The sequence below is a fragment of the Cynocephalus volans genome, chromosome 1 (genome assembly GCF_027409185.1).
Source record: "Cynocephalus volans isolate mCynVol1 chromosome 1, mCynVol1.pri, whole genome shotgun sequence".
NCBI lineage: Eukaryota > Metazoa > Chordata > Mammalia > Dermoptera > Cynocephalidae > Cynocephalus > Cynocephalus volans.
In genome coordinates this window covers 109,998,908-110,026,368 of record NC_084460.1, presented here as the reverse complement: position 1 = coordinate 110,026,368, position 27,461 = coordinate 109,998,908, and the positions used below count along the sequence as shown (strand labels likewise).

Below are 27,461 nucleotides of genomic sequence, written 5' to 3'. Positions count from 1 at the left end.
AATGGCTTTTCAATGCACTTAAAATAAATTCTCAACTCCATGCTAGTTTACAAAGACTTACACTCTTATGATCTGTACCCTCACCTATTAAACACCTTACATGTTCCAGCAAAACTGGCTTCCTTTCTCTTTTTCGAATGCACCAAGCTCATGCCTTTGTACTGTTCCCTCTGCCTGAAATACTCTTCCCTCCCGCAGATCCTAACATGGATGACTCCTTTTTTAAAACTCAGATATCAGCTTAAATGTCACCACCTCAGAGAAGACTTCCCTGACCAACCCATGAAAATTGAGTCCCATATTCTTACAGCACCCTATTTTATTTTGTTTCCATCCCTCCTCCTCACCCCCCCCCTTCTTAACACCCTGAAATGCCAGTTTAATGAGAGCATGAATCTAGACTGTTCTGTTCACAGCTGTACAAAAGAGCACCTCAGAACAGTGCCTGGCACGGGGTAAATGCTCAAAAATTTTCGAGTAAAAGTTGCTACAATTGTGATTTTTGCATGGTTGACTTCTTATTCCGTAGGTCTCAGCTCAAATTTGGCACTACCTTCCCTGATCCCCTGACCCCAATTTAATAGCGTTTATTACTATCTGAAATTATCCTATTTTATTCCTTAATACGTAGTGTATATTTTCCCTATAAAATTATACACTCCACGAAAGCAAGGACCTTGTCTATTTTGTTCACTACTCTAACCCTAGTGCCTAGCACTGTGCCAGACACACATTGGGGCTGGGGGTGGGCGGGTCTCGCTCAGACGGCCTGGGTTTGAATCTTGGCTCTGTGACTCAAGAGGTGTGTTACTGTCACCTTTCTACGCCCCAGTTTCCTCATCAGTAAAACAAATGTCAGGTGCTTTACACAGTGCCCAGTCCATAGTAAGCCTTCTATAAATGTAAATCGCCATTATTATTAATGATGAAAGAGAGTGCTGACCTTACCAGCAGCTACTGGCTGACCACAGTTCTGTGGAGCAACAGAAAACTTCCTACTCTCCCTGGTCGAAAGGCGCGACACCAGGAAGTGGTGGGTCTGGTTCCAGGTCCCAGCATCGACGACTCTCGTTCTCCACCAAGTTTTTCTCAGACGTGGGAGAAGCAATCCGCCGCTCTAGCAACGTGGTCCGCCCGTTCTCGGTGATGCGAAGCCTCCGCGCTTGCGTGGTGGGCGCGGTGGGCGCGGCGACGCGCGGCGGCGGGCGAGGGGCGGGCCCGGTGAGCTGGACGCTGGGCGCTGTGGCGCTCGGAGAGGTTTGGTGGAGGGGAGCCTGCCTTCGCAGGTAATATGCAGGGGCCGGTGGCGGCGGGGAGGGTTGAGCCGTTCAAGCTTCAGGCTCGTGTCGGGGGTGGAGGGGGCTGCCTTCGCGCTTGCCGGGTCTCGGGCCCACTGAGAACCCTGTCAGCTGGGGCGTCTGTGTTCCCGAAGTCTGGTCGGGGTGCTCGGCGGCCCACGCAGAGTCTTATTTCGGACCGCGTCGAGATGGTGACGAAGCCTCGGGAAGCTCGCCTTGGGCCCTCGCCCATCTCCAGTTCTGAAAAACCCGAATCCCCGTGCATCCCGAGTGAAACGGCCCCCGTTTATGTTTGTTTACGAAGTTAGCCCTCTCGAGTCTCAGAGTTAGAATATAAGGTTCATTCTCAAGATCTGGTTTTTGATTGCACATTGAAGGAACAGGAGTTCAGTACCTCACAGAGCAGCCTATTTACATTTTGGAGAGAGCTGACGTCTTCCTCACGTTACTCTCTCATCGTCTGCTTTTACTCAGAACTATGCTAAACGACGCTAGGCCACTCCCATATTCAAAGACAGCTGCCATTTACCCTTCCACGCCCTTCTTTTGGGTTCACACTCGCATTTCTTTCACTTAGCCCTTAAATGGTCTCATGTGTAAGGCTCTTCGTTCTGGTAATCCCCTTCTGGATCCACTCCCATTTTTCAGATATTCTCCCAAAACTGGGTTCCCAAAGTTCATCTGCAGCAATGCAGTTCTCAAGTCAGACCTGAATCCTAATCTAGGGCTGTGCCAGCTGAGTGTGTGACGTTGGATAAGTCCCTGAGCTTTTCTAAACCTCGGTTTTCTCATCTGAAAACGAGAACAATCAATATGTACTGTTTCTCCAGGTGAAGTACACAAAATGTTTAGCATTCTACCTGGCACATACTAAGCACTCGATTGATGTCAATTATTTTTTTTAGCAGATCATTCTCAAGAGAAGTACAATTTCTTAGAATCAGATGCAAAATATAATAATAACAATAAAACATTTTTTATCAGTCAGACAAGGAAAGATTTTTTTTTAAGTGATGTTACTTAATGCTGAGGAGTGCTCAATGAAGTGAGTACCATGGTCAAATGATGGTACAATTTGATAAAATAGTTTGGAAAGCAATGGGAATGTACAAGAATACTTCAAAAAGTTTGTGGAAAAATAGAAATAAAAGAATAGAATAATACGAATCTTTCGATGAACTTTTTGAAGTACCCTCATGTCAGGTTCTTCGGAACTGTCAGTTACTTCATTTCACGAATACATATCTGAAAATTCTAGGAAATAATTCATTATGCAGAAAATAAAAAAAGATGGTAGTCAGCATTATTTATAATAGAGAAAACATTTAAATTTTTTATACTGGAAAATTTTAACATACACAGAAGTAGAACAAATAAATGGACCCCCATGTACCCATATCTCAGCTTCAACAGTGATCATTATTTTGTCTATCTTGTTTTGGTGAAAAATCTTGAGCCTATTAAGTGTCTAAAAATGGGAGAATAGTTGAATAAATTTGAGTATATTTATTTAGAATGCCTTGAAGCTTTTAAAATAATACAGAATTGTATATGTGGTGTTATCATAACTATGAAAATCCAAAAAGAAATTTATATCTATGTGTAGAAAAAAGAGGAGAAGGAAATATGATAAAATATTAACTAGTTGCCCTGTGGTGATGGGACTGTGGATGATTCTCTTCTATTTTCAGATATTTTATAGATATTGTATAAAAATCAAGTATCATTATTATAACAAAGAAACAACAAACAAACAAAACCTAAAAATACTGTACTTGAACTCAGCATGATAGAATATGCCAGAGCCAGTTAACTGTTACAAAGGATAAAGATACTTTAACTTCCCTTGATCTATTTTTGCAGCCTGTGTTTACATTAGCATTCTTGTCTACCGCCTCGTATTAGTGTTTCATATTGAGTTTATGTGGTCAGCTAACACATCCAAATCTTTAACCAACTGTCCTCTATGTGTAAATGATTAAACTCAGAAATTTTATTCCTCTTATTTTGATCAATGTTCACCCTCAGTGTAGAGCAAGTTTTCCTGTGACAGGATGACTTTTTCCCCCCATTCCTTCTTATCTTACTGCCCTGAGCAGGGATTCAACTCAGACTTGCTGCATTTACACATTCTTCTTAAACAACGATTTCTAATAATTCAAGTAGGATAATTTTATTTTGTCACACAATTTTTTGCTCAAATAGATTGTAATGAGATCTGACCAAAAATCCACTCTATTTTTGGTTAATGAGATCTGACCAAAAATCCACACTGAACATCTTTCACTTCTTTCAATATGATCTCTCACTCTCTTTTGGGCCTATTTGTTCTGAGCCTCCCTTCTCTTTCCTTGGATAACTCGTACCTATCTTTGGGAATCTGTTTTAATTCTCAGTTCCTCTAAACTAGAGCTGCTTTTTAAATTGATGTAGTACATTTAAAAACAGATAAGAGAGGGGTCACCTTCTAAGAAAATGTATAAATGAAATTTGTTTCAAATCAGTTTGTGAAGAAATTTTGTTTCCTAGGTATGCAGAAAAGCCTTTTCATCCAGATGTCCTTAGAGATAATATGGATCAGTCCAGAGTTCTCCTCTGGGTGAAAGCAGAACCCTTTATAGTGGGTGCCTTGCAGGTCCCCCCTCCATCCAAGTTCAGTCTTCACTATCTCAGGAAGATATCCACCTATGTGCGAACCCGGGCTGCAGAGGGAGCTTATCCACGCCTCTACTGGTCTACATGGAGACATATTGCATGTGGAAAGTTGCAGTTGGCTAAGGATCTGGCATGGCTTTACTTCGAACTATTTGATAGTCTTTCAGTGAGGACACCTGAGGAGCGCCTGGAATGGTCTGAGGTTCTGTCCAACTGCATGTCTGAGGATGAAGTTGAAAAGCAGAGAAATCAGGTATAGATTGATGTGTGTGTATGTGTTTAATTACTTTGGGAAATAAACCATTCTTAATTTTTGTACTAGTGGTATATTGTGGGGTTTTAGGTTAATGACCATTGTGATTATTAAAAAAGGACCGTTTGATTTTTAGAAGTTACAGTTTGTCAGTATGTAATGTATTCAGTGAATTAGTTCTTATTTACCAATCCTATTCACCTACTCCCAAAAACAGTAATGTTGCAGGAAACCTGTGATTGAAAGAGGAAGTATTTTCATTGACTTTAAAAATATTTTGGGGTGACTGAGTGTTATAAACCACGGATAGGTTACAGTCAGGGCACCTAGCTGTTTTTAAATGAGCATCTACCATGTGCTGGGATTCACTGATGATTAGGACAGCATCTCTGCCTTCATGGAGCTCATAGACTACTTGGGGAATCTGGTGTGTAAACAAGTGCTATTTAACAGTGTGGTATGCCCAATAATAAAAGTATGCATAAAGTACAGAAATAGAATAAATAATGATTCATTCTGGTGATCAGGAAAGACTTAACAGAGAAAGTATATTAATCAGAATAGGCCAATTACAGTAATAAACAATCCTAGCATTTCAGTGGCTTAGAACAATAACAGTTTATTACTCATTTATGTGGCAGTCCAACAGAGGTGCACCTGGTCGTATGAATCTCTGGGCTGCTGTTGTCCAAGTCATAACTCAGGGATCCACACTTCTGTCTTTTGGAGTCACTATTATATTAATCAGCTTTGCTGCAGTAAAAACAAAAACAAAAAAAATGAAATTCCAGTGGCTTACAATAACATAGGTTTATTTCTTACTTATTTTACCTAGTGGCTGTACTTCAGCTATGGCTTAGCTCTATGTGTCTCCTCATTTGGGAACCCAGGCCAAAGAAACAGCTTCTGTGTAGGTCATGCTTATTCTTGTAACAGAAAGGAAGAACAGTAGAGTAGGAGGAAACTCATGATGCCTCTTTTTTTTTCTTATTTAATATATACAACTTGAAGAATTTGAGTATAATTATATATTGTGAAACCATCACCACCATCAAGGCCATAGACACATTCATCACCTCCCAACATTTCCCCTGCCTCCTTAATCATTATTATTATTATTTATTATTTTCTTATTTTATGTGTATCTGTAACATAAGATCTACCCTCTTAGAAAAATTTAAGTATACAATACAGTATTGTCAGCTGTAGGCACTATGCTGTATAGTAAGTAGATCTCCAGAACTTAATTATCTTGTATAATTGAGAGTTTGTAGCTTTTGACCATCACCTCTCCATTTCCCCCTCCTCTGGCAATAACCATTCTACTCTCTGCTTCTATGAGTTTGATTATTTTAGATTCCACATATAAGTGAGATCATGCAGTATTTGTTATTCTATGTCTGGCTTATTTCACTCAGCATAATGTCCTCCAGGTCCATCCATGTTGTTGAAAAGGGCAGGATTTCATTCTTTTTTAATGTTGAGTAATATTTCATTTTGTGTATATGTGTGTGTGTATGTGTGTGCATATATATATCTCCCACATTTTCTTTATCCATTCATCCACCAGTGGACATTTAGGTTGTTTACATATCTTGGCAATTGTCAATAATTATGCAGTGATTGTGGGAATGCAGCTATATCTTCAAGATCTTGATTTCATTTCCTTTCAATAAATACGTAGAAGTAGGATTGCTGGATCATATATAGTAGTTCTATCTTTAATTTTTTGAGGAATCACTGTACTGTTTTCTGTAATGGCTGTACCAATTTACATTCCTTCCAGCAGTGTACTAGTGTACCCTTTTCTCCACATCCTTGCCAACACTTGTTATTTATTTATTTATTTTTTAATAATCGCCATCCTAACAAGTGCAAGGTAATATCTCATTGTGGTTTTGATATGCGTTTCCCTAATGACTAGTGATGCTGAGCACCTTTTTACGTACCTGTTGGCCATTTGTATATCTTCTTTAGAGAAATGTCTATGCAGGGCCTTTGCCCATTTTAAAAATCTGGTTATTTGGTGCTTTGTTTTCTTTTTGCTTTTGAGTTATAGGTGTTTATTATATATTTTGGGTATTAACTTCTTATCAGATACTCTATATATGGTTTGCAAGTATTTTTCCATAGATTGCCTTTTCATTTTGTTGGTTGTTTTCTATGCTGTGGAGAAACTTTTTAGTTTGATGTAATTCTACTTGTTTATTTTTGCTTTTGTTGCCTGTGCTTATGGTGTCATATTAAAAAAATCATTACCAAGACCAACGTAAAGGAGTTTTTCCTTATTTTTTTTTTCCTAGGAGTTTTACCATTTCAGGTCTTACATTTTAAGTCTTTAATCCATTTTTTAGTTGATTGTGTATGGTGTAAGCTATAGCCCTAGTTTACTCTTTTCATGTGGATATCCAGTTTTCCCAGCACCATTTATTAAAGAGACTATCCTTTCCCCATTTTGTATCTTGGCACCCTGTGGAAAACTAGTTCACTATACATGTGTGGGTTTATTTTGGGGCTCTCTTGATTCCTCTTAAAACTTTTGCTTAGGTGTGACAAAAACTGTGAGTACTTTTATTCCATTGGCTGAAGCTTTGTCACATGATCAAACCTAAAGTCAGTGCGATGAGAAGGTAAACTACCTCACAGGAGGTAAGGAAGATCCCATGGCCATGGGTAAGGCTATATAAGCCTCTTGGAGGAGTATGGGGAAGAGAACAGTTGCAAATAATACAGTTTGCCACAGCCATGCCTGTTAGGGCCTCAGAGTCCTTTGCTTCCATTTATTTTGGGAAAGTTTCTCTGCTGTGTGGGGTAATATCTGAATAAGGTTTTGGAAATTGAAAAGTTTGTCAAGTAACCAAGAGAGGGAGGGCATTATAGTTATTCATTAATTATTTATTTATTGAGTGCCTATTGTGTGCCTAGGTATAGTAATGGATGAAGTGGATAAGGCATGAGTAAAACCTTCAAGAAGTTCCAAATTTTTTGAGTGTTTATTATGTATCAGATTCTATGCTAGTTACTAGGGATATAAAATGTAAAGACAAGGATCTCCTAGTCTCATGGGGAGACTATGTGAAAAAATAATAATATAACAAATAATCGTTAAAATGGAAATATGTATAAAATCGGGGAATTATGCTGAATGAAAAAAGCCAGTCCCAAAAGGTTACATACTGTGTGGTTCCATTTATATAACATTCTTGAAATGATATAATTATAGCGATGGAGAACAGATAAGTAGTTGCCAGGAGCTAAGGAAGGGGTGAGGGTGGCAGAGAAGTGGGTGTGGCTATAAAAGGGCAACATGAGAGATCCTAATGTTGATGGAAATGTACTGTATCAATGTCAGTGTCCTGGTTGTGACATTGCACTATAGTTTTGCAAGATGGGAAACTGGATAAAGGGTACTACTGCATGTGAACCTACAGTTATCTCAAGCAGTTTAATTAAGAAAGTAAAAACCTATAAAATATATACATTCATGAGATTCCACATTGACAGTTGATTGAATAGGTCTGGATGATTCTGAGAATCTGTATTTTTAAACTCCTCAGATTATAGCAATTTTTATCCAGGGGGGGAATCAAGGTGAATATAGCCGTAAACCTAGATGTATTATTTCATTTTTTCGCCTCTCCTGTGTTTGTGGGAATGCGTATATGAGGATAATCATGAGCTTCAAATGGTGAGCTTCAAACCACACCCTTCCTCAAATAAGAAATGACTTTACACATCTATCAAACCAGTAGTGTTTTTTTTCTTTAAATCAGATACCCCTTTAAGAATATGGTGAAAACCTGAGGCCTACACCACCACAAAATGCGTATATACCAAAAAAGTTACATACAGTGTCACGTATTGCAATGATATCTTAAACTTTCTTGGTAAGACTGTGAATCTTAGGTTAAACCTCTATGTCTTGACTGAATTTCTTTCTTCCTTTCTTCCACATATTCATTTATTTATTCCAATTATTAAGGTTATTTTTTTTAACTATATTTTTAAGCTTCCGAAATAATATACTTTTAAAAAGTATGTACTTCATGCTTACCTCTTCGTCAGTTTTGGGAGAGAATTTCTATGGCCATAGATGCTACATAGTTTTCTACTTTAGTTTTAGAAATTCCTACATCAGGGTATCAGAGACATACATATCAAATGCTAGCAGTGTTTCTAAATTTGTTTTTTTAGTATTAGCAAACTGTTGTGGATTTAGTTTACTGTGTCTACTCAGTTGTAGATGATTGATTGATATTGTTTTAAGACATGTATTCATCATTTATTTTCTTCTTGGACAGCTTTCAGTGGACACCCTACAGTTTCTGCTCTTCTTATACATACAGCAGTTAAACAAGGTCTCGCTGAGGACATCTTTGATTGGAGAAGAGTGGCCTAGTCCTAGAAACAGATCTCGGTCTCCTGACCTGACTGGAAAACCCAATTGTCATAATAAGGTACTATTTATATCTTGGTGTCCTTCTCTGAAAGGGACTGTTTGTGAGGGAGCTGATTCACCTTCCTTAAAAATTATGTTGGGATTCCTTATATAAGCCAGTGATTTGATGGCTTATTTTGTCTTTTTGTTTTTTCCTTTTTTTTTTTCCTAATTATAAAACAAAATCAATGTGTGCAGTCCTAACCAAAATAGAGAAGTGGTTTTAGTTTCTTCACTGGCACAAAATTCACTTATGTGATTTTTGGGTAAATCATTCACTATATTAGCATTCTCATTTTTGCAAATGTTAGTGAATTTGAATCACTTATTAGATTAAGATAGGATAAATGAGATGTCGTGTTTGCAAAGTCTGAAATCTGCTGAAAAAATTTTCTATAAAAATGTCAGATTGATTAATCATGCTTAAGTAATTATATATGATATTACAATCTAGAAGTTAAATTTAACTGCATTGTGAGTTTTAGAAAATGTCATACTGCTTTTTTCTTCCTGTTTTTATAAACTAAAGTGTTTTCATCTGTTTTTGTGGCAGTATTTTGAAAAACTTTTAAGTAAAATGTAGATCTCAGTGCATGCTTTTTAAAAATGTTCTGAGGCTAAAACAATCTCTTTGATACTTGACACTATTATAATCTCCTTTTTAATAAGTCTGTGCTCCCTTGTATTCCATGATGCTATATCCTCCATGTTCTGTTTCAGATTCTTTTTCTCATGTTTCTTCATGAGTTTCTTTTACATGCTGTGCCATTCCCCCAAGATTCTGCCTGGGGCAATTTTCTCACTAAGCATAATTCACCATAATTCTTTCTATTTGCATGGACTTCCTATTTCTCAGTGACTCCCAAGTTTATCTCTATCTAGAGCTCTTGCGTCATATTTACCTCTTTACTTAGATGCTATAGCTATATCTTAAATTCAGAATGTCCAAGTCCATATGTATTAGAGATGTCAATCATGGCCTGCTCTCTCTGCATGTATTTTCTGCTGAAGGAGCACTGTTAGGAGATGGTGTTGTCATTTAAGGTGGCCTGCATTCAGATCTGGCTCTATCACTTAATAGTCACATGATTTTAGGCAAGTCAGTTAACTTCTGTAGGCCTTGGCTTCTCCTCTTTATACGAAGATAATAATTCCTTTTTCTGAATGGCTTTGACAATTCAGTATTATATTAGCATGGGACTTGTTGCATAGTAAGTTCCAGTAAATTGTGACTGGTTTGTGCTATAGCATAACCTTTCCAACAACTGATTGGACAGGGATGGACATTTGAATAGAGTAGCCCATTCATTGCTGTGTATTTGAAATTGGTCTGATTTGAGATGATGTCTTGGGCCCATCAGTACCCCAGGGACTGAAGAAATTACCAGTTGGTGATGGGTGCCTGAACTGAAAACTTATGTGGCATTGGAATAAGAATAGCTACCTGCTTATGAGTGACCTAGAGTTATGAGGGATTAGAAACTCTGAGGTAATCAGAGGAACCACAGGATGTTTGTCATCAGAGAAAAAGAACAGAATGGAACAGACATACAGAGAAACATTGACCCCTGAAAGAGAACCAGGTTCTAGATGGCTTTCCAGTTCCAATTCTAATAAGGCCTGCCTCTACTTCAGTTTGGGATATGACTGTGTATCCCGACAGTAAAGTATCTTTTTACTTTATTTGACTTGTTCTCTCTATGCCAGTGAAACTTACCACCAGTCCACCCGTGCCTACTTAGTTGTCAAGTCTTACTTATTCTGCCTCAATATTACTTTTTTCCCCACAAAATAACTCTTTAAATCTGTCCCTTTTCTTCCTCTTCTCTAGGCTTTTTAGTCTAATGACTTTTTTTGGTCTTGATTTCTGTAATTAGGTCCTAGCTGGTCATCCTGCTTTTAGTCCATAGTCCACTGACCACACTGGACTTTCTAAAATGCAGATGGATTATATCTATCTCCTGTTTAAACTCCTTCAATTAATCCTCATTGTCATGTTGTTTTCATATTGTACTCCATGGAGCTTCCTCAGGGCCTGCTGTGGGAGAGGAAGCAAAGGGAGGAAGAGTAGGTTGAATCTGAGGACAGCTCTGCTTTGATCTGTTTGGGGTTTTTGGGGGGGTGGGGGGCATCCAAATAAAATTTATTGAAAAGGTATATCTATTTAGAAAATAGCTTGAAAGTCCCTGGCACACAAAATACAGTCCAGATGTTTTAGTATTTCATACAAGGCCTTTCATGATCATTCCCTGCCTAATATTTTAACTTCAGCTGCCACTTCCCAGCATGCTTCCTATACCCCCACCCAGCATTTGCAGTTCTCTGAACACAGCAGCTACTTCTACTCCTGTGGGCCTTTGCATGTGCTGCTGCCTATGCCTCTAGAATGCCTTTTTTTCTTATTTGTTTGGCTAACTACCAACATCAATCAAGAATCTATTCAAACAGCACTCCACTATGATTTTTTTTTTCCAGGTGGAGTTAGTCACTCCTCTCATCTCATAGAATGTCTTTACAAATCTCTGCTCTAGGTCTTATCTCATTGTGTTGTGGTTATTTGTTTATATTGTCTTCTCACTACATAGACTGAGTTCCTTGAGGACTGGAACTGTGTGTTATTCAATTTGCATATTCATCACTAAATACTGCTCATGCTGAATAAGAGGTGCTCAAAAAATATCTATCAAATGAATGAATCAAATCACTGGGACATCTGCCAACTCAAAGCATATTCCCCAAATTGTAATTTCTCTTAAATCTAGTCACTATAAGATTGATTGCCTCATTTCACCTAGTAGAATTTGAAATTCTTTCTGTAATTGGAGAAGGTAAATTAAGAAACCCAGTGCTTCACCGAATGAATGTCCATGGTAATTATTTTTATTTTCAATCTGAATCTTTTATTTACTAGCTGTGTGACCTTGGGCAAGTATCTTTACCTTTCTGTACCTCTATTCCCTCAGATGTAAAATGGGCATGATAATGGCATCCATTTTAGGATTGTTAAGATTAAATATGTTAAAGTATATATAATACCTAATGCTTGGCAAACTCTAAATGTTATTATTAGTATTACTTTTCAGTTAGCTAAGGTGAAGAGGGAATCTATTTAAACCTATCACATACCGTACACAAGAAAAGTTTATAAAGTTTATATAGCCACCTAAATCCTTTTAGGGGGATGAGGCAGAGTATAAATAGGAAAAAAGTAAAATATGGAAGTTTTAGGTCTTGGAGAATCTCTGTTCTATTAAGAGTATTTTCTTCTGATTTTTTCAGAACTGGAATGATTACAGTCATCAAGCATTTGTCTATGATCATCTGTCAAATCTCCTTGAGCTGCTTTTAGATCCTGAACAACTCACTGCATCATTTCATTCAACTCATAGTAGTCTGGTCTCTCGAGAAGCTGTTGTGGCACTCAGCTTTCTCATTGAAGGTACTGTAAGTAGAGCCAGGAAAATCTATTCACTTCATGAACTTGCACTGTGGCAACCACTGCATGCAGAAAGTGGCTTCTCAAGGATCTCTAAGACTTTCTCTTTCTACAAGCTGGAAGCCTGGTTGAGAACCTGTTTGACCGGGAATCCATTTGGTACATCTGCTTGCCTCAAGTCTGGAAAGAAATTGGCTTGGGCTCATCAAGGTATTTTTTAATTTTTTAACCTATATTAAATTGAATGACAAATTAAGAAACTTAGTGTTTTCTGGTGTATTAATGATCACACATCTTCTGTAGAGGACCTAAAAATATATATCTACTATAAAAGAGAAAAAGGGAACATCTGTGCTTTGTCTATGACTTTTTCTCTCAAGGCAACATCTTAGAGTTGATTTATTAGTCGAGGTCCTTTTGGTTGCAGTTAACAGAACCTCCAACTGCAATTAGTCCTCTCTTTGCTCTGCTTTTCTCTTATCTGACTCTCTCTCCTACTCACTCAAATATTCTCACTGGCTGGAGGCTTGCCTATTTTCTGTACAACTCAGCAGAATTTCGCCATCCCACAGTAACAACTTCAGAGAGTTGTTGTAGAGATGAGGTCTTTAGCTACATAAACACAAGCAGAGTAAATGTTTCTAAATAGGAAATTTAAATTTACAGTAGAGAGAATCTGGCTTTAGTTGTATCAGGTATCTATTCCTGATAGTCCAGTGATGGCTAACTGGATAGGTTTAGGTGCTGTATGACTCCCGGGCCCAGGTACAAGTTTTAAGAGAAGAGGGACTGGGCATACACCTCAGTAGGTATTTACACTACTGAGGCAAGTGCCAGACAAAACTAATGGGGGGAAAAAACTGCTCTAGAATGTACTTCAACAATCTCTGAATTTCAAAGGCAAGGAAAAAGTAAGTTCCATACAAATGTAAAAAAAATGATTTTTGTATCAAATGTTTGTAATGCTAAAAAACAGAAAATGGTTTAGCAACATCTATAGAATCTTGAGCAAAAAGATTGTAATCCAAGAATTCTATATCCGATCAGGCTATTCCTCTAATATGAAGTTGGAGACTCTTAGATATGTAAGGCTCCCATAAATATATAAGAGATACTACATAATTCTTGGTGTTCATAAAAGAATATAAGTTCAAGTGAGTTTTTGAAAGTTGTTAGGATGTGCACTAATAGGAAAAAAAAAACTATCCAACTTCATAGGATTATACTAAAATGTTAACAGTGACAGTAAGATTACAAATGATTTTTTTCTTCTTTTACTTTTTATTTTTCTACAATATCTAGGTATTACATACATGTATGTAGGTAATAAAAATAATCAATAAGAATTCTTTTAAAAGAAGATAATAGCATACTTATGTGACCTCTCCATGTTTGGCCAGTATTGTTTACAAGGGTGTCTTGAAAGCTTGCAGGAAAGTACAGTCTGAGAAGCTTGTCACGTAATGGTGGGACTGTTAGGAAGGCAACCTGCACATATTTTTTGAATGTCAGTTTGTGTAAGACACTGTGTATGATAGGAAGTTGTGCTCTTAGGTAGTAGTGATCTTGGAAGTAAAGACATGTATTCAAATAGAATTCTTGGACTAATGTGGTATGTAAGTAAATTAGAAGGAGTACAGAATTAATATTATGGCTGTTTAGAGGTTAATTATGAGTTGGGCCACCTCTGTGACTTACTAGTCTTATGACCTTAGTAGACACATTACTTAACTTCAAGGGTAGGTATGAAAAAAATCTTAGATCTATAGACAATCTTGAATGGATTTTAGGTTCTAAAATTATTTTATAACAAAATTATGAATTACTACAAACATACAGAAAAGAATGGAGAATGGTTTAGTAAACAACTCTTTACCCATTGCTTAGACCTAACACTTTTTCCCTCATATGTACTATCTAATCTTAGACATGTGTATATGTAGACATGTATAACCTCATATGGTTATTTGTTTTTCTTTTATTTGAAACTATCTCATTTATTTATATGTTTTCTTAAATAGTTGAAGGTACGACCAAAAGAGCTAAGATAGCATGTAATACTCATGTGGCCCCTAGGATGCACCGTATGGTGGTAATGAGCCAGGTTTACAAGCAGACATTGGCCAAGAGCTCAGATACTCTGGTGGGGGCACATGTGAAGATTCATCGTTGCAACGAATCTTTTATATATCTGCTCTCTCCCTTGCGGTAAGTGCACTCTTCATAGTGTTCTAACATTTTCACATTTTCTTTCAACTAGGATCAATCCTTTCTTTTGTCATCAGAGAATAGTATTTTTGTCAAATATTGTTTATCTTATTAAGAGGAATTTACTTTTTTTTTTTTTTTTTTTTTTTTAGATCTGTGACAATTGAGAAATGTAGGAATAGCACCTTTGTCTTGGGCCCTGTAGAGACTGTTCTTCATCTCCACAGCTGTGACAACGTTAAAGTCATTGCTGTTTGCCATCGTTTGTCCATCTCTTCTACAGCAGGTTCCATCTTTCACATTCTGACACCTACACGTCCACTTATTCTCTCTGGGAACCAGACAGTAACTTTTGCCCCTTTCCATACCTATTACCCAATGCTAGAGGACCATATGGCCAAGACTGGCCTTGCTACAGTACCTAATTATTGGGATAATCCAGTGATTGTGTGCAGAGAGAACAACAATACAAGTGTCTTCCGGCTTTTACCACCTTGTGAGTTCTATGTATTTATTATCCCCTTTGAAATGGAAGGGGACACAACAGAGATACCTGGGGGTCTTCCATCTGTATATCAGAAAGCACTGGGTCAAAGAGAGCAGAAGATACAGATCTGGCAGAAAACTGTGAAGGAGGCTCGTTTGACAAAGTGAGTGTTTTCTAGAAGTAATAGTTTGTATTTTACTTGAAACTCCATGTAAAAACAAATTAATCTACACATTTTTATAGCTATGTTAAAGTAATTTAAAAACATTGTTTTTTTGTTAAGGCTTGGATTTCAGATCACTATTCTAGGCACTGTTGGGTTGGGGGATGGAAGTGAGTGGATACTCAGGTATTAGACTGCCTTCTTTTAAGAAGCTTGAGTTTAGTTGTCAGATATAAGACTTATATAAATTAAATCATATATAGAATATTCCACATAATCCAATACTTAAATGGATTGGTTTTTAGTTGTTAATTTACTTCTTTATACTATACTACTGGTTCTCAAACTTGGTAGTGTATTAGAATTCTTTGAGTAGCTTGTTAAAAATACAGATTTCCCTGGCTCCACCACACCACAGACTTACTGAGTCAGAATCTCTAAGGGTAGCTTCCTAATGCTGGTCCACAGACTAGTGCCAGTTTTTGTCAAAGTTTTCCCTAGTCCATGGTAAAATGTGAAAAATAAGTACAGTGTTTTTAAATAAAGGTAGATTTACTCAGAGCAAAATACTATCTTTTATTCTGAGATTATTTTTTCCCTACTTTTTCCCTACTTTTTTATTATCACAACATGCTTGTGATAATAGATAGCTATGATTACTGTATTATGTACACCACGGAGTTTTATATCAAGGGTATTGGTCTTTGAACTCCAAAAATCAGGGACACACTGTATGGATTATAGAGATCCAGAATACCTCAGTGTGGATAGTGAGGGAAGATTTATGGAGGAAGTAGAATTTGTGTTGGACCCTGAAGAATAAGCAGTTTGGATAGGAAGTGAGGACTGGGCAGAATACTTTCAACAGCACTGGAGGAGCAGATGTGGAAGCAGAAAGTAGGCCTTAGGTATCCTGAAGATCAATTGCTGAGGCGGGATTCTGGGTATGGAATAGTGGTATTTAAGCTTGGATGGATAGATTGAGTCAGATTATGTCAAATCTTGAATGCTAGGCAGTGAAAATTAGGTTTAAGTGGAATTGAACAGTTAGGAGTTGTTATAGGGTTTTAACAATGGATTGAAGTACAAAAAGTCATTTCATTTATTTGGGAACATTTGTAGAATGCCTACTATATGCAGACCACTTTATTAGATGCTATTGTGGATTAAAAAATATATAAAGCAATGTGATTAGCACATGGGAAAATTCTCTGGTTAGAATTGAAAGAAGGGAGTAAGGGTAATATTTCAATAGTCTAGACTAAGAAACTGGACTAGAGTGAAGAGAAGAGGGGTGGAGAACAGAAATACTTTCACAGGAGGAAGGGCTCAGTGGAAAATCCTGTGAAGAAGACAAGAAAAATAAAGATGACTCCAAAAATTGGAGCCCAGCTTAAATTTTGATTCATCAGTTTTCTTCCAGACAGAACACTATATATATACAATTTGAAAGTAATGGATTTGCAGAATAAGTAATTACTGTTTGTACAAATATTTTGGTATTTAATCAAATTTTATTTGTTAGAGATATTAGAAGACAAAAATAGGAAACATTTAAACATCGTCCATTTGAGAGCTAGAGCTAGTTTGAGAAAAGGTATCAAGTTTTTTTTGGAGATCTTTATGTGAAATGTCATGTCTTCATAATATCCTATCCCTACTTCTTACGACTTAGAAAAATTCTTTAATGATTGGATTCTATTTTTCTAGTAGTAGTTGTTTTTGCTGGTTGTCATTACCTTGGAAAGTGACAGCCATTCCAGAAATGTTTCAATTTCTGATGATCCAGAATTTCTATTTAATGTATGAGTGAAAATGCTTATATTAATTAGATCTTTCAGTTTTGTTAGATTTTAAGTTTAGTGAGTTTTTTTGGATAGTTGTGTCTATATTGTAGGGGAATGTCTCAGACTCAGGAATTAATAAGGAACATGCCACTTACTATGTGACACTGAGTGTGTATTTAACTTCTCTGTCTCTTAATTGTAGCTTATACATATAAAGCATTTTCTACCCAATTAGATTGATGTGTATATTTAATAAGGTAACATATAGTAGTGATGTATGTGTGATGTGTGCTGTTCTGTGTTTAGCTATGTGTATGAGATACTGTGTTTACTAGTATGAGTACTAGTGATGTGTATGTGTGTATGTATCTCATCTTCTGAGTGAGATTGTTTACCCAGAAAATCTGGAACCTGACCTGTTAGAGTTAACTTCATTCTAGGAGAAATAGTAATTGAAAAAAGACTTGATCTAGTCATATTTTCCAGATGCATTGTCTTGGCTTTATTCTCATCTTATGGATTAAGGAATAACATGGATAATATATAGTTAAACAATTGCATTTAGACTCTTTAAAACATTTGCTACCTGGCAAAAAATAAAAAGATTGACAACAGTCACAATGCATGCTTTAACTAGAAGTCCATTGTGTTAATACTTCTATTATCTATTACAAACATTCTGTGTAATCTGTACCTCATGGATTGAGCCACCAAGACATTAATACTACAGACCAGTCATTCTTATTCCAGCATATTACATCATAATGATATTAACAGGTAATATGTACTGAGCACTTACTATGTGCCAAGTACTATTCTAAACACCTTCTCTGTACTAATTTATTTATTCTCCATAACAATACCCTATTACACATGGGAAAACTGAAGAACTGAGAGATTAATTACTTTACTAAAGTCACAGAAGAGCCAGGATTCACTGCCAGTCACCATGGTTCCAGAGGTTCTTTTTTTATTTTTTTTAAATTGAAACATAATTGATTATACATATCTGTAGGGTACATCGTTGAATATCAATACCTGTGCTGCAATACATGATCCTCAAATCAGGATAATTACTATATTTATTATTACACATGTAATCATTTTTTTGTGGCCCTTTACCAATTTCTCACTACCCCGCCTTTTCCTCCCCATTTCCTACCTCTGCTGGCCTCAGTTCCAGTCTCTCCTTTGAAAAGTTCAATGAATTGTTTTGATTGTTGTATCTTTCTTTCTTTTTTTGTTTATTTGTATTTTTTTTAGCTTCCACTTATGAGTGAGGACATGTGCTATTTCTCTTTCTGTGCCTGGCTTATTTCACTTAACATAATTTTCTCTAACTTCATCCATGTTGCAGCTAATGGCATTCCATTGTGGAATTTTATGGCAGAGTAGTATTCCTTTTTATGGCTGAGTAGTATTCCATTGTGTATATATACCACATTTTCCTTATTCAGTCATCCATTGATGGTTGGTTCCAACTCCTAGCTATTTTAAGTAGAGCTGTGATAAACATGGGAGAGCAGGTATCCTTTCCACATGATGATTTCCATTCCTTTGGATATACACCCAGCAGTGGGATTGTGGGATCATATGCTAATTCTATCTGTAGTTGTTTGAGGAACCTCCATACTCTTTTCCATAATGGCTGCACTTAATTTATACTCCCGCCAGTAGTGTAGGAGAGTTCTTCTTCCTCTGCATCCTTGCAACATTTATTATTCTGTGTCTTTTTGATAATGACCAGTGTAACTGGTGAGAGATGATATCTCACTGTGGTTTTGATTTGCATTTCCCTGATGCTTAGTGATGTTGAGCATTTTTTCATGTGTCCATTGGCCATTTGTATATCTTCCTTTGAGAAATGCCAGTTCAGCTCCTTTGCCCATTTTTTAGACAGGTTACTTGGTTTTTTTTCTGTTGTTTGAGTCCTGTGTATATTCTGGATATTTATTAATCCCTTGTGGGATGGATGCATAGTTTGCAAATATCTTTCCCTACCCTGCAGGTTGTCTTTTCATTGTGTTAATTGTTTCATTTGCTGTGCAGAAGCTTTTTAGTTTGATATAATCACATTTGCTTATTTTTTCCTTTTGTTCCCTGTGCTTTTGGGGTCTTATTCATTCATAAAGTCTTTGCCCAGTCCTACTTCCTGAAGTCTTTCCTCTATGTTTTCTTTTAAGAGTTTTACAGTTTCAGGTCTTATTTATGAGTTTTTAATCCATTTTGAATTGATTTTGGTATACAGTGAGAAGTAGGTCTAATTTCATTCATCTGCATATGGATGACCAGTTTTCCCAGCATCACTTATTGAAGAGACAGTCCTTTCCCCAGTGTGTGCTCCTGTTGCCCTTGTCAAAGATCAAATGCCTGTAAGTATGTGAGTTGATTTCTGGGTTCTCTGTTCTGTTCCATTGGTCTGAGTGTCTGTTTTTATGCTAGTACCATGCTGTTTTGGTTACTATGGCTTTGTAGTATAATTTGGAGTCAGGTAGTGTTAGGCTCCCAGCTTTATTTTTGTTGCTCAGGATTGCTTTGGCTATTTGTGATCTTTGGTTTTCTGTATGAATGTTAGAATTGTTTTTTTCTATTTCTGTGAAGAATGTCATTGATATTTTAATGGGGATTGCATTGAATCTGTAGATCTCTTTGCAGTAGTATGGACATTTTCATGGTGTTAATTCTTCCAATCCAAGAGCATGGAATGTTTTTCCATCTTTTTGTGTCCTCTTTAGTTTCTTTCAGCAGTGATTTGTAGTTCTCATTGTAGGGATTTTTCACCCCCTTGGTTAAATTTTATTTTTTTGGCAACTATTGTTAATGGGCTTGCTTTCTTGATTTCTTTTTCCACTAGTTTGTTATTGGAGTATAAAAACACTGTTGATTTTTGCATGTTGATTTTGTATCCTGCAACTTTACTGAAATCGTTTATCAGCTCTAAGAGTTTTTGGGTAGTCTTTGGTTTTTTCTGTATATAGGATCATGTCATCTGCAAACACAGACAGTTTAACTTTGTCTTTTCCAGTTGAGATGCCCTTTATTTCTTTCTCTTGCCTGATTGCTCTGGCTAGTATTTCCAGTACTAAACAGGAGTGAAATAGAAGTGGTAAGAGTGGTCATCCTTGTCTTGTTCCCATTCAGGATGATATTGGTGGTGGTTTTGTCATATGTGATTTTTATTTGTGTTGAGATACTATCCAACAATCCAATCCCAAAATTAGTAGATGGAAAGAAATAATTAAGATCAGAGCAGAACTAAATGAAATAGAGACCCCAAAAATGATACAAAAGAGCAATGAAACAAAAAAGTTAGTTTTTTGAGAGTATAAATTAAATAAAGAAACCATTAGCTAGGCTAACTAAAAAAAGAAGACGCAATAACAAAAATCAGAAATGAAAAAGGAGACATTACAACTGATACCGCAGAAATACAAAGAATTACTAGAGAATATTATAAACAACTATACACCAACAAATTTGAAAACCTGGATGAAATGGATAAGTTTTTGGATACATGGAAACTACCAAGACTGAACCAAGAAGAAATAGAAAACCTGAGCAGACCAATAGCAAGCAACAAGATTGAAGCAGTAATCAGCAGTCTCCCAACAAAGAAAAGTCCAGGGCCAGATAGCTTTACTGCTAAATTCTACCAAACCTTTAAAGAGGAATTAATACAATTCTCTTCAAACTATTCAAAAAAATTGAAACAGAAGTCATTCTCCCAAACTCATTCTATGAGGCCAGCATCACCCTGCTACCAAACCAAAGATACAACAAAAAAAGAAAACTAAGGCCAATATCTCTGATGAACATAGATGCAGAAATCCTCCACAAAATATTAGCAATCAAAACACGGCAACACATCAAAAAAATTATACACCATGATCAAGTGGGATTCATCCCAGGGATCCAAGGATGGTTCAGCATTCACCAGTCAGTAAATGTGATAAACCACATCAACAAAATCAAGGACAAAAACCATATGATTATCTCAATAGATGCAGAAAAAGCATTTGACAAAATTCAATATCCTTTCATGATAAAGACTCTCAGCAAATTAGGTATAGAAGGAAAGTATCTCAACACAGAGGTTCTTAACTGCCTCTAATGTCTTTGTTATTTTCTTTCAACTTTTACCATATATTACATCATATAAGAATAACATGATAATGTGATATAAAATAGATGGTCATTGAATAAACATCCTTTTAAAGCAATTTTCTTGTTTGAATGCTTTTAGTGTTTAGATGCCTAGCTTCTTTTGCATATGTGAAAAGCTTACACACATGTGCAGAGTGTGGGATGTGGTAAGCACTTAATGTTGATTCTGAATTATAGTGTTTTCTGGGAATGAGATCCATGGTGACACTAGAAACAATGAAAGTAGTCAATTTAACTTTGGGAATATAGGAAGACAAATCAGTTTGAAAACAAGCTGCCAGCATGTTTCTTTAAAAAGTTACTAGATCATGTGGTTTTCCTGCTCTAATGGCTTTCCATCATAACTGGAATATAATCCAGAGACTTTACCATACCTACCAGGCTTTCTCTTCCTCGTTTTCTACCATTCTTTTCTTCCTTCACTCCCTCCCACCATACAACAGTCTTCTTGCTATTACTTAGTCATTGCCCTCTGGCCAAAGACCACCAGGAACACATCTGTAGAACAAAGATGGATGGTATATTGACTCATTGCAAGGAGGGAGAGAACTGTGTTTCATCTCAGTAAAAGGTTGGGGAGCATGGAGAAATGTGCTTCATACTAGTAAAAGCAGATTAAAAAGGACTTATCATTGGATTTTGGCTTATGTTAGGTGATTTTGGGGAGAATTCTAGGAAGCAGGGCTATCTGGAAGCAAGAGTAATTCTATGATTTAGTACCAATAATTTTTATATCTAAGGTGAGAGAAGTAAAATAGAGCTAAAACTATAATTGTAAAGAAGCAACAGTCACTCATTAGCCAGGAAAGGGTGATGTTAGGTCGTTTTTGTGGTTTGGACCACAAATTTTTTCTTTTTGTCTGGACTGAGTTATGATTATGGAGTGGCCTTGTTTTTGTCTTGGTATGTCATCATCCCAGAGTGGCGTTGGTGTCCTGTGGAATTGTTTATGTTCAACCATGACTGGGCTAGATCCTAGCTACACTAAAGTCAGCCTAATAGTGCTAAGCTAGCTCCTGCCTATCAGGAGCTCTTCTTCTCTTTCTTCTCTTAAACATGTTAAATATGATTTCACTTGAAAACCTTTGTAGTTTTGTTCCTTCTGCCTGGTTTCTCTCCAGATATTCATTTGCTTACTTCATCACTTCGTTCAGACCTCTGCTCACATGTCATGTAGAGAGGCCTTCTCTGTCCATTGTTATTCTAACATAGCATTCCCAATACTCTCCATTCCTTATCCTTCTCTATTTTTCTTCAGGGCACTTATAACTACTTAACTTTATATCATATATTTACTTTATTTATTACCTATCTTCCCTACTAGAATATACAGTTCACAGGGCCATAGACTACATAGATCACAATGTGAATGGTGCCCTCTGGAATCATGCAGTGCCATCCTCCCTTGACAGGGGCCTTGTCTCTTCTCTTTTCCTTATATTTTTATCCCCATCAGTCAGAACTCTACCCCAGCATTCACTTGGTCCTCAGTAAATATCTGACAATTAATAAGTCTTTACAAAGAAGGCATTGTTTGTGACCAATCCTTTTTGTTGTTGTGGTGGTGGTGGTGGTACAATGGACTCTGAGCAGAGTGAGAACAAAAGGATAATTAGAAATAATTAATCATTTAGCATTATCCCATTAAAGTATTATATAATATCTGGAATAAAATTTATATGAATTGGTGTTCTTATATTCTTTTTGCTCTCAATTGCAATTTTAGGGATCAAAGGAAGCAGTTCCAGATACTTGTGGAGAACAAGTTTTATGAATGGTTGATTAATACAGGACATCGCCAACAGCTGGACACCCTTGTACCCCCTGCAGCAGGTTCCAAACAAGCAGCAGGATAGGGCTCCTGTATCAAAACACTGGTAGGCATTTCTAATGTAGACCACTTAAAACAAATTCTTTTGGGAAAATCTTCCAAGCATACAAAAAATATGCACAGGGTATTATGTTATTAACCATTGCCAGTTTTTTTTCCACCGCACCTTCCAGCATACACAGACCTTTACATATCCATATTTACCATATTATACAGTGAAAAGACCAACCAAAATATTCAGGTGGAGACTATAGAATTTGGGGCAAATATAATGGCCCAGTTTTGTCTTTTTTGCTTTTTATATAAGTGTACAAAGATACCACTTCAACCCCATACATAAATTTAAGTTTTATTCCTTCTTTCTAACACATCTTTCTTTTTTCCTGTCCCCCCCAAACCAATTAATAAATAAGGTGATCTTTGTTAATTGCACATATGAGCGGTGATAAATTACTAGAATTAATCCAAATGAAGATTTGATTACTGAACACTAGAAGATCATAGATTAAATGGAAGAGAACATGGATACATGTTTATTGGGAATTTTTTAATCCAAATATATGGTATTCCTTTTTAAAATACAAATTTGTTTACTTTGTTGCTTTAAATTATTTCTAAAAACTAACAGTAGAAAACCAGACAAAGGACATGAATAAGACAACAGAATGCATAAAGGTGCTCACTTACAATTGAAGAAATGTAAGGTACTATTTTTTATATACCAGATTGGAAAGGATCAAAAACTGGTGGTGCATAACACTGGCAAGACATTTTATTTACACTGGGGAAAGTGTAAATGTGTGTGGCCTCTTTTGGCAGCAATTTGACAAAATCAAGATTAAAAATACAAATATTCTTTCACTTAGCAATTTCACTTCTTAGAGTTTATCTTACAGGTATACTCATGCATGTAAAGATTTATTTAATTTTTTACTTTAATTTTTTAAGATTGACAAAATTTTATGTATTTATCACATACAACCTAATATTTTGAAATATATACACACTGTGGAATAGCTAAATAAAGCTGTAATTAACATATGCATTACCTCACATAGTTGTTGTTTTTGTGGTGAGAATATTTAACATCTATACTCTCAGCATTTTTCAAGAATGCAATATATTGTTATTAACTGCAGATACCATGTTATACAATAGATCTCTTGAACTTATTCCTCCTGTCTAACTGAAATTTTGTAACCTATAAAGATTTGTTTAAAAAGATATTCATTGCAGCATTGTTTGAAATAATTGTAGATTGGAAACAACCCAAATGCTTCTCGGTAGAGGGCTAGCACCTAATGGACTGATTCATCCATACCATGGAATGCATCTTTAAAAGGAACGAATATATTTTGTATGTTCTGATATTGAATTGTTTCTAAGCTTAGGGGAAAAAGTAAAATGTTGCCTTGTATGTCTGAAAAAAGACAGGGATTATCACATGTACTCATATGCTGATACACACCTAAAATTTTCTGAAAAGATAAACTGTAAACAGTGTTTGTCTTTGAGAAATGAGACTGGGTCTCTAGGGTGAGAGAAAACTTATTCTTTATTTTTATTGAAATATAATACACATAAAATTATGTGAATTAAAATTCACCTTTTTAAAGTGAAGAATTCAGTGTCTTTTAAGTATAATCACAAGTTTGTGCAACCATCATCATGAACAAATTCAGAGCATTTTCATCACCCCCAAATAAAGCCCATACACATTGGCAGTAGCTTATTCCTTCAACCCTTTATATCTCCTCTTCCCCCCAAGCCCCTGACAACCACTAATCTTCTTTGTCTGTGCTCAACATTTCATGTACATGGAATCATACAACATGTGGCCTTTTGTGTCTGGCTTTCACTTAGCATAATGTTTTCAAGGTTCATTCATGTTGTAGCATGTATCAGTACTTTGTTCCTTTTCATGCCCAGATAATATTCCATTGGATGGATATACCACTTTGTCTTTTCATCAGTTGATGGACATTTGGGTTGTTTCTACTTTTCAGCTGTTGAGAATAATGCTGCTACTTACATTTGTGTACAAGTTTTTTTGCCGACATATGTTTTCATTTCTCATGGGTATATATCTAGGAGTGGTACTGCAAGGACATGTGTGTAACTTTTTAAGGAAATGTAGTTTTCCAAAGCTGTGAAAAATGTATTCTGTTGTTTACTTTATATATAATTTTCATTTCGAAGTGTGTATTAATTAAAAAAAAAGAATTTTACAATATTTAGTAAATGCTGAGATTAAGAACTGGAAGTCTTGGGGACTATACAAAGGAAATGGGAACTGTAAGAGGGTAAAAATTTTAGTTTATACTAAGCCCCCAGTGTGCCAGTTTTTTATGTCTATGTATGAATTTCTTTTCTTCTGTTATGAACTAATGTGACACTTAGAAAAAAGGAATATAGGGCCGGCCCCGTGGTGCTGGGGAGCACAGTGGCACTCCCACCGCGGGTTCGGATCCTATATAGGAATGGCCAGTGCGCTCACTGGCTGAGCGCGGTGCGGATGACACCAAGCCAAGGGTTGCGATCCCCTTACCGGTCACAAAAGGACAAAAAAAAAAAAAAGGAATATAATTAACTTTAAACTTTATATATTTTATTACTGTAAACTGTCTTCTCACCCTGATTTATATGATTTTGTGAATACAAGTTCTTTTCTTATTTGCATAATGGCAGAAGGAAATTAAGTAATTAATATTAATATTTCTTTTGTTATATTCAGCGCTCTGGAACCATGAGGACAAATGGAGGATGGTGCCCATCTTGAAACTTAAGTTGGGAAGACGCTCTTACTGTTTAAGAGACTGTGGGGCTTTTTCTTCCTATTGAAGACCTTTCCTTGATTTTCATTCTGTTCTCAGTTATTACTGTTTAGGGTGAATTTTAGCTAAACTTCTGATTTACCTATAAACATACTGTTTGTAGAACAACAGAACATCTTTGTGATGCCAAAATGAAAAAGTTGATGAAGGCAGTCCCATTGTATATGTGTTAAAATTAAAGTGATTGAGTGTAGATTTGCAAATATATTTCATATTTTAATTTGTATCATGAAAGGGTTTCATCCTTTCTAGAGTTAAGTAAGAGTTTTATAGTTCTTTGTAACTATTTAAAAGGAAATTACTACTCATTTTAAAAAATAATAGAATGAAAGTATGATTTGTTGGTGTATAAATATAGCAGAAATAGTTTTATACAAAGATATTTTAGTCCTTAAAATACAAAACTTGATGAAATTGTGTAAATATCTTTGTTTTTCACTTTCTGCTTTAAATTTTCAATAAACAAACTCTAAAAAGTAATTTTCTCCTTTTGGTAAAAGGATAAAGCTTTACTTTTAATTTTAGAAAATGTTTCCAATGTCATCCTGTGACATCATTATCAAAATAAAGTTTATGTTTGATTGGGAAAGCCCTGTTCTTTCAAATAAAGAAAAACAGTGATCAGGTTAGTGAAATGAAACTGATCACTGATAAACATTGTTTTATATGCTCACTGGCCATTTAATTAGTAATTATATCAAAAAACAGCTTGCTCTTATATTTGTAAAGTGAAAATTAACCCTCGGAATGTTTGTTAATTCTAACTGAAGTTTTTATGGTTTTTATTTTAAGAGGAAGTTCAAGCAAGCAGAGCATTACCAAATAAAGAAATACTGGAGTAACAGAAGTATGTTTTGAAAATTGCTGTTTGTTAACGAAATTAATAGTATTAATCAGATACTTTCTTTAAGGTTTATAAAATTCAGAATACTAAGCATAAGACTTGATACTTTGTTTCTCAAGTATCTTCATAGCAAGACACATTTGCCTTTTTCTGAATTGACTATAGGACTTCTTGGGGGTATCCCATTTATGAAAATATTTGTAGGATAGCTTTGTTAGTAGAAAGATGAGGAAGATGGACTTTTGAGAAGAATATACTTGACTAGGAAAATTTAAATGGAAAGAAGTTGATTTGTTGTTTCTTTGAGTTTACATAGCGTGTTATCTCAGTCCTAAAGTCAGAGGTGTATTAAGGGCCAAAAAATGTTCTCTGAATAGGTCACAATACGATATCGTGGGCAGAGAAAGACCACCTAACAGGTGGCAAGTTGGGCCGAGCTAAACCTTTGCAAATTCAGGAGTCCCAAAATACCTTTCTGTCTCTCTACATACTGTGGTACCCTTCTTATGGATTAGACCTCTTTCTTTTTTGATTTGTGTTTTGAAAAAAATTCAGACTTAAAGAATAGTTGCAAGAATAGGTCAGTGAACTCTCATTCCCTTTGTCTAGATTCACCAATAGTTAACATTTTGCCACATTGACTTTACCACTCTATGTAGTATTATTTTATCTTTGCTCAGTTCAGGAGTAGGTTGTAGACATCTTGGACTTTTACTCTTAATACGTTAGTATGCATCTCCTAAAAACAAAGGCATTCTCTTATGTAATCTTAGTACAATGATCAAACTCAAGAAGTCAAACATCGATAAAATAGTATTACCTAATACACAGTCCATATTAAAATTTTTTATAATTGTCCCCAAAATGTCCTTTCTAGTGGTCTTCCCCTGCACCCCCCCGCACCCCTGCAAAAACAAGAGCATGCATTACCTTTAGTTGTCATGTAAGTTTTGTTGCCTTTGGAATATGTCACTTCTATCCAGAAATAGAGGGTGGTCTTTTGACTCACCTCTTGCAAGCTTTGTTGAAGAAAAAAAGACCATAGGAATTTCAAAGAGGCTGC

General features: G+C 36.0%; 1 protein-coding gene across 2 annotated transcripts; it reads left to right on the top strand.

Annotated features, from left to right (window-relative positions):
• The first annotated feature begins 1,207 nt into the window (after window positions 1-1,207).
• On the top strand, window positions 1,208-25,906 carry TBCCD1 (TBCC domain containing 1). Of its 2 annotated transcripts, none has more exons than XM_063108985.1 (8): window positions 1,208-1,286; window positions 3,828-4,206; window positions 8,508-8,663; window positions 11,924-12,290; window positions 14,102-14,288; window positions 14,441-14,938; window positions 22,616-22,766; window positions 25,455-25,905. In XM_063108985.1, exons 2-7 carry the CDS (start codon window positions 3,871-3,873, stop codon window positions 22,743-22,745), a joined length of 1,674 nt encoding a protein of 557 aa, XP_062965055.1. In that variant the 5' UTR covers window positions 1,208-1,286; window positions 3,828-3,870; the 3' UTR covers window positions 22,746-22,766; window positions 25,455-25,905. The 2 variants fall into 2 exon arrangements, with proteins under 2 accessions (XP_062965055.1, XP_062965061.1); XM_063108991.1 differs by having other exon boundaries at window positions 1,211-1,286; window positions 3,934-4,206; window positions 25,455-25,906.
• Window positions 25,907-27,461: the final 1,555 nt, after the last annotated feature.

What these genes read in the sequence shown, in the direction of transcription:
- TBCCD1 (XM_063108985.1), top strand. Translation starts at nt 3,871, where the DNA reads ATGGATCAGTCCAGAGTTCTCCTCTGGGTGAAAGCAGAACCCTTTATA. An exon ending in TTGAAAAGCAGAGAAATCAG is followed by an intron (nt 4,207 to 8,507) that starts GTATAGATTGAT and finishes CTTCTTGGACAG; the next exon opens with CTTTCAGTGGACACCCTACA. An exon ending in ATTGGCTTGGGCTCATCAAG is followed by an intron (nt 12,291 to 14,101) that starts GTATTTTTTAAT and finishes TTTCTTAAATAG; the next exon opens with TTGAAGGTACGACCAAAAGA.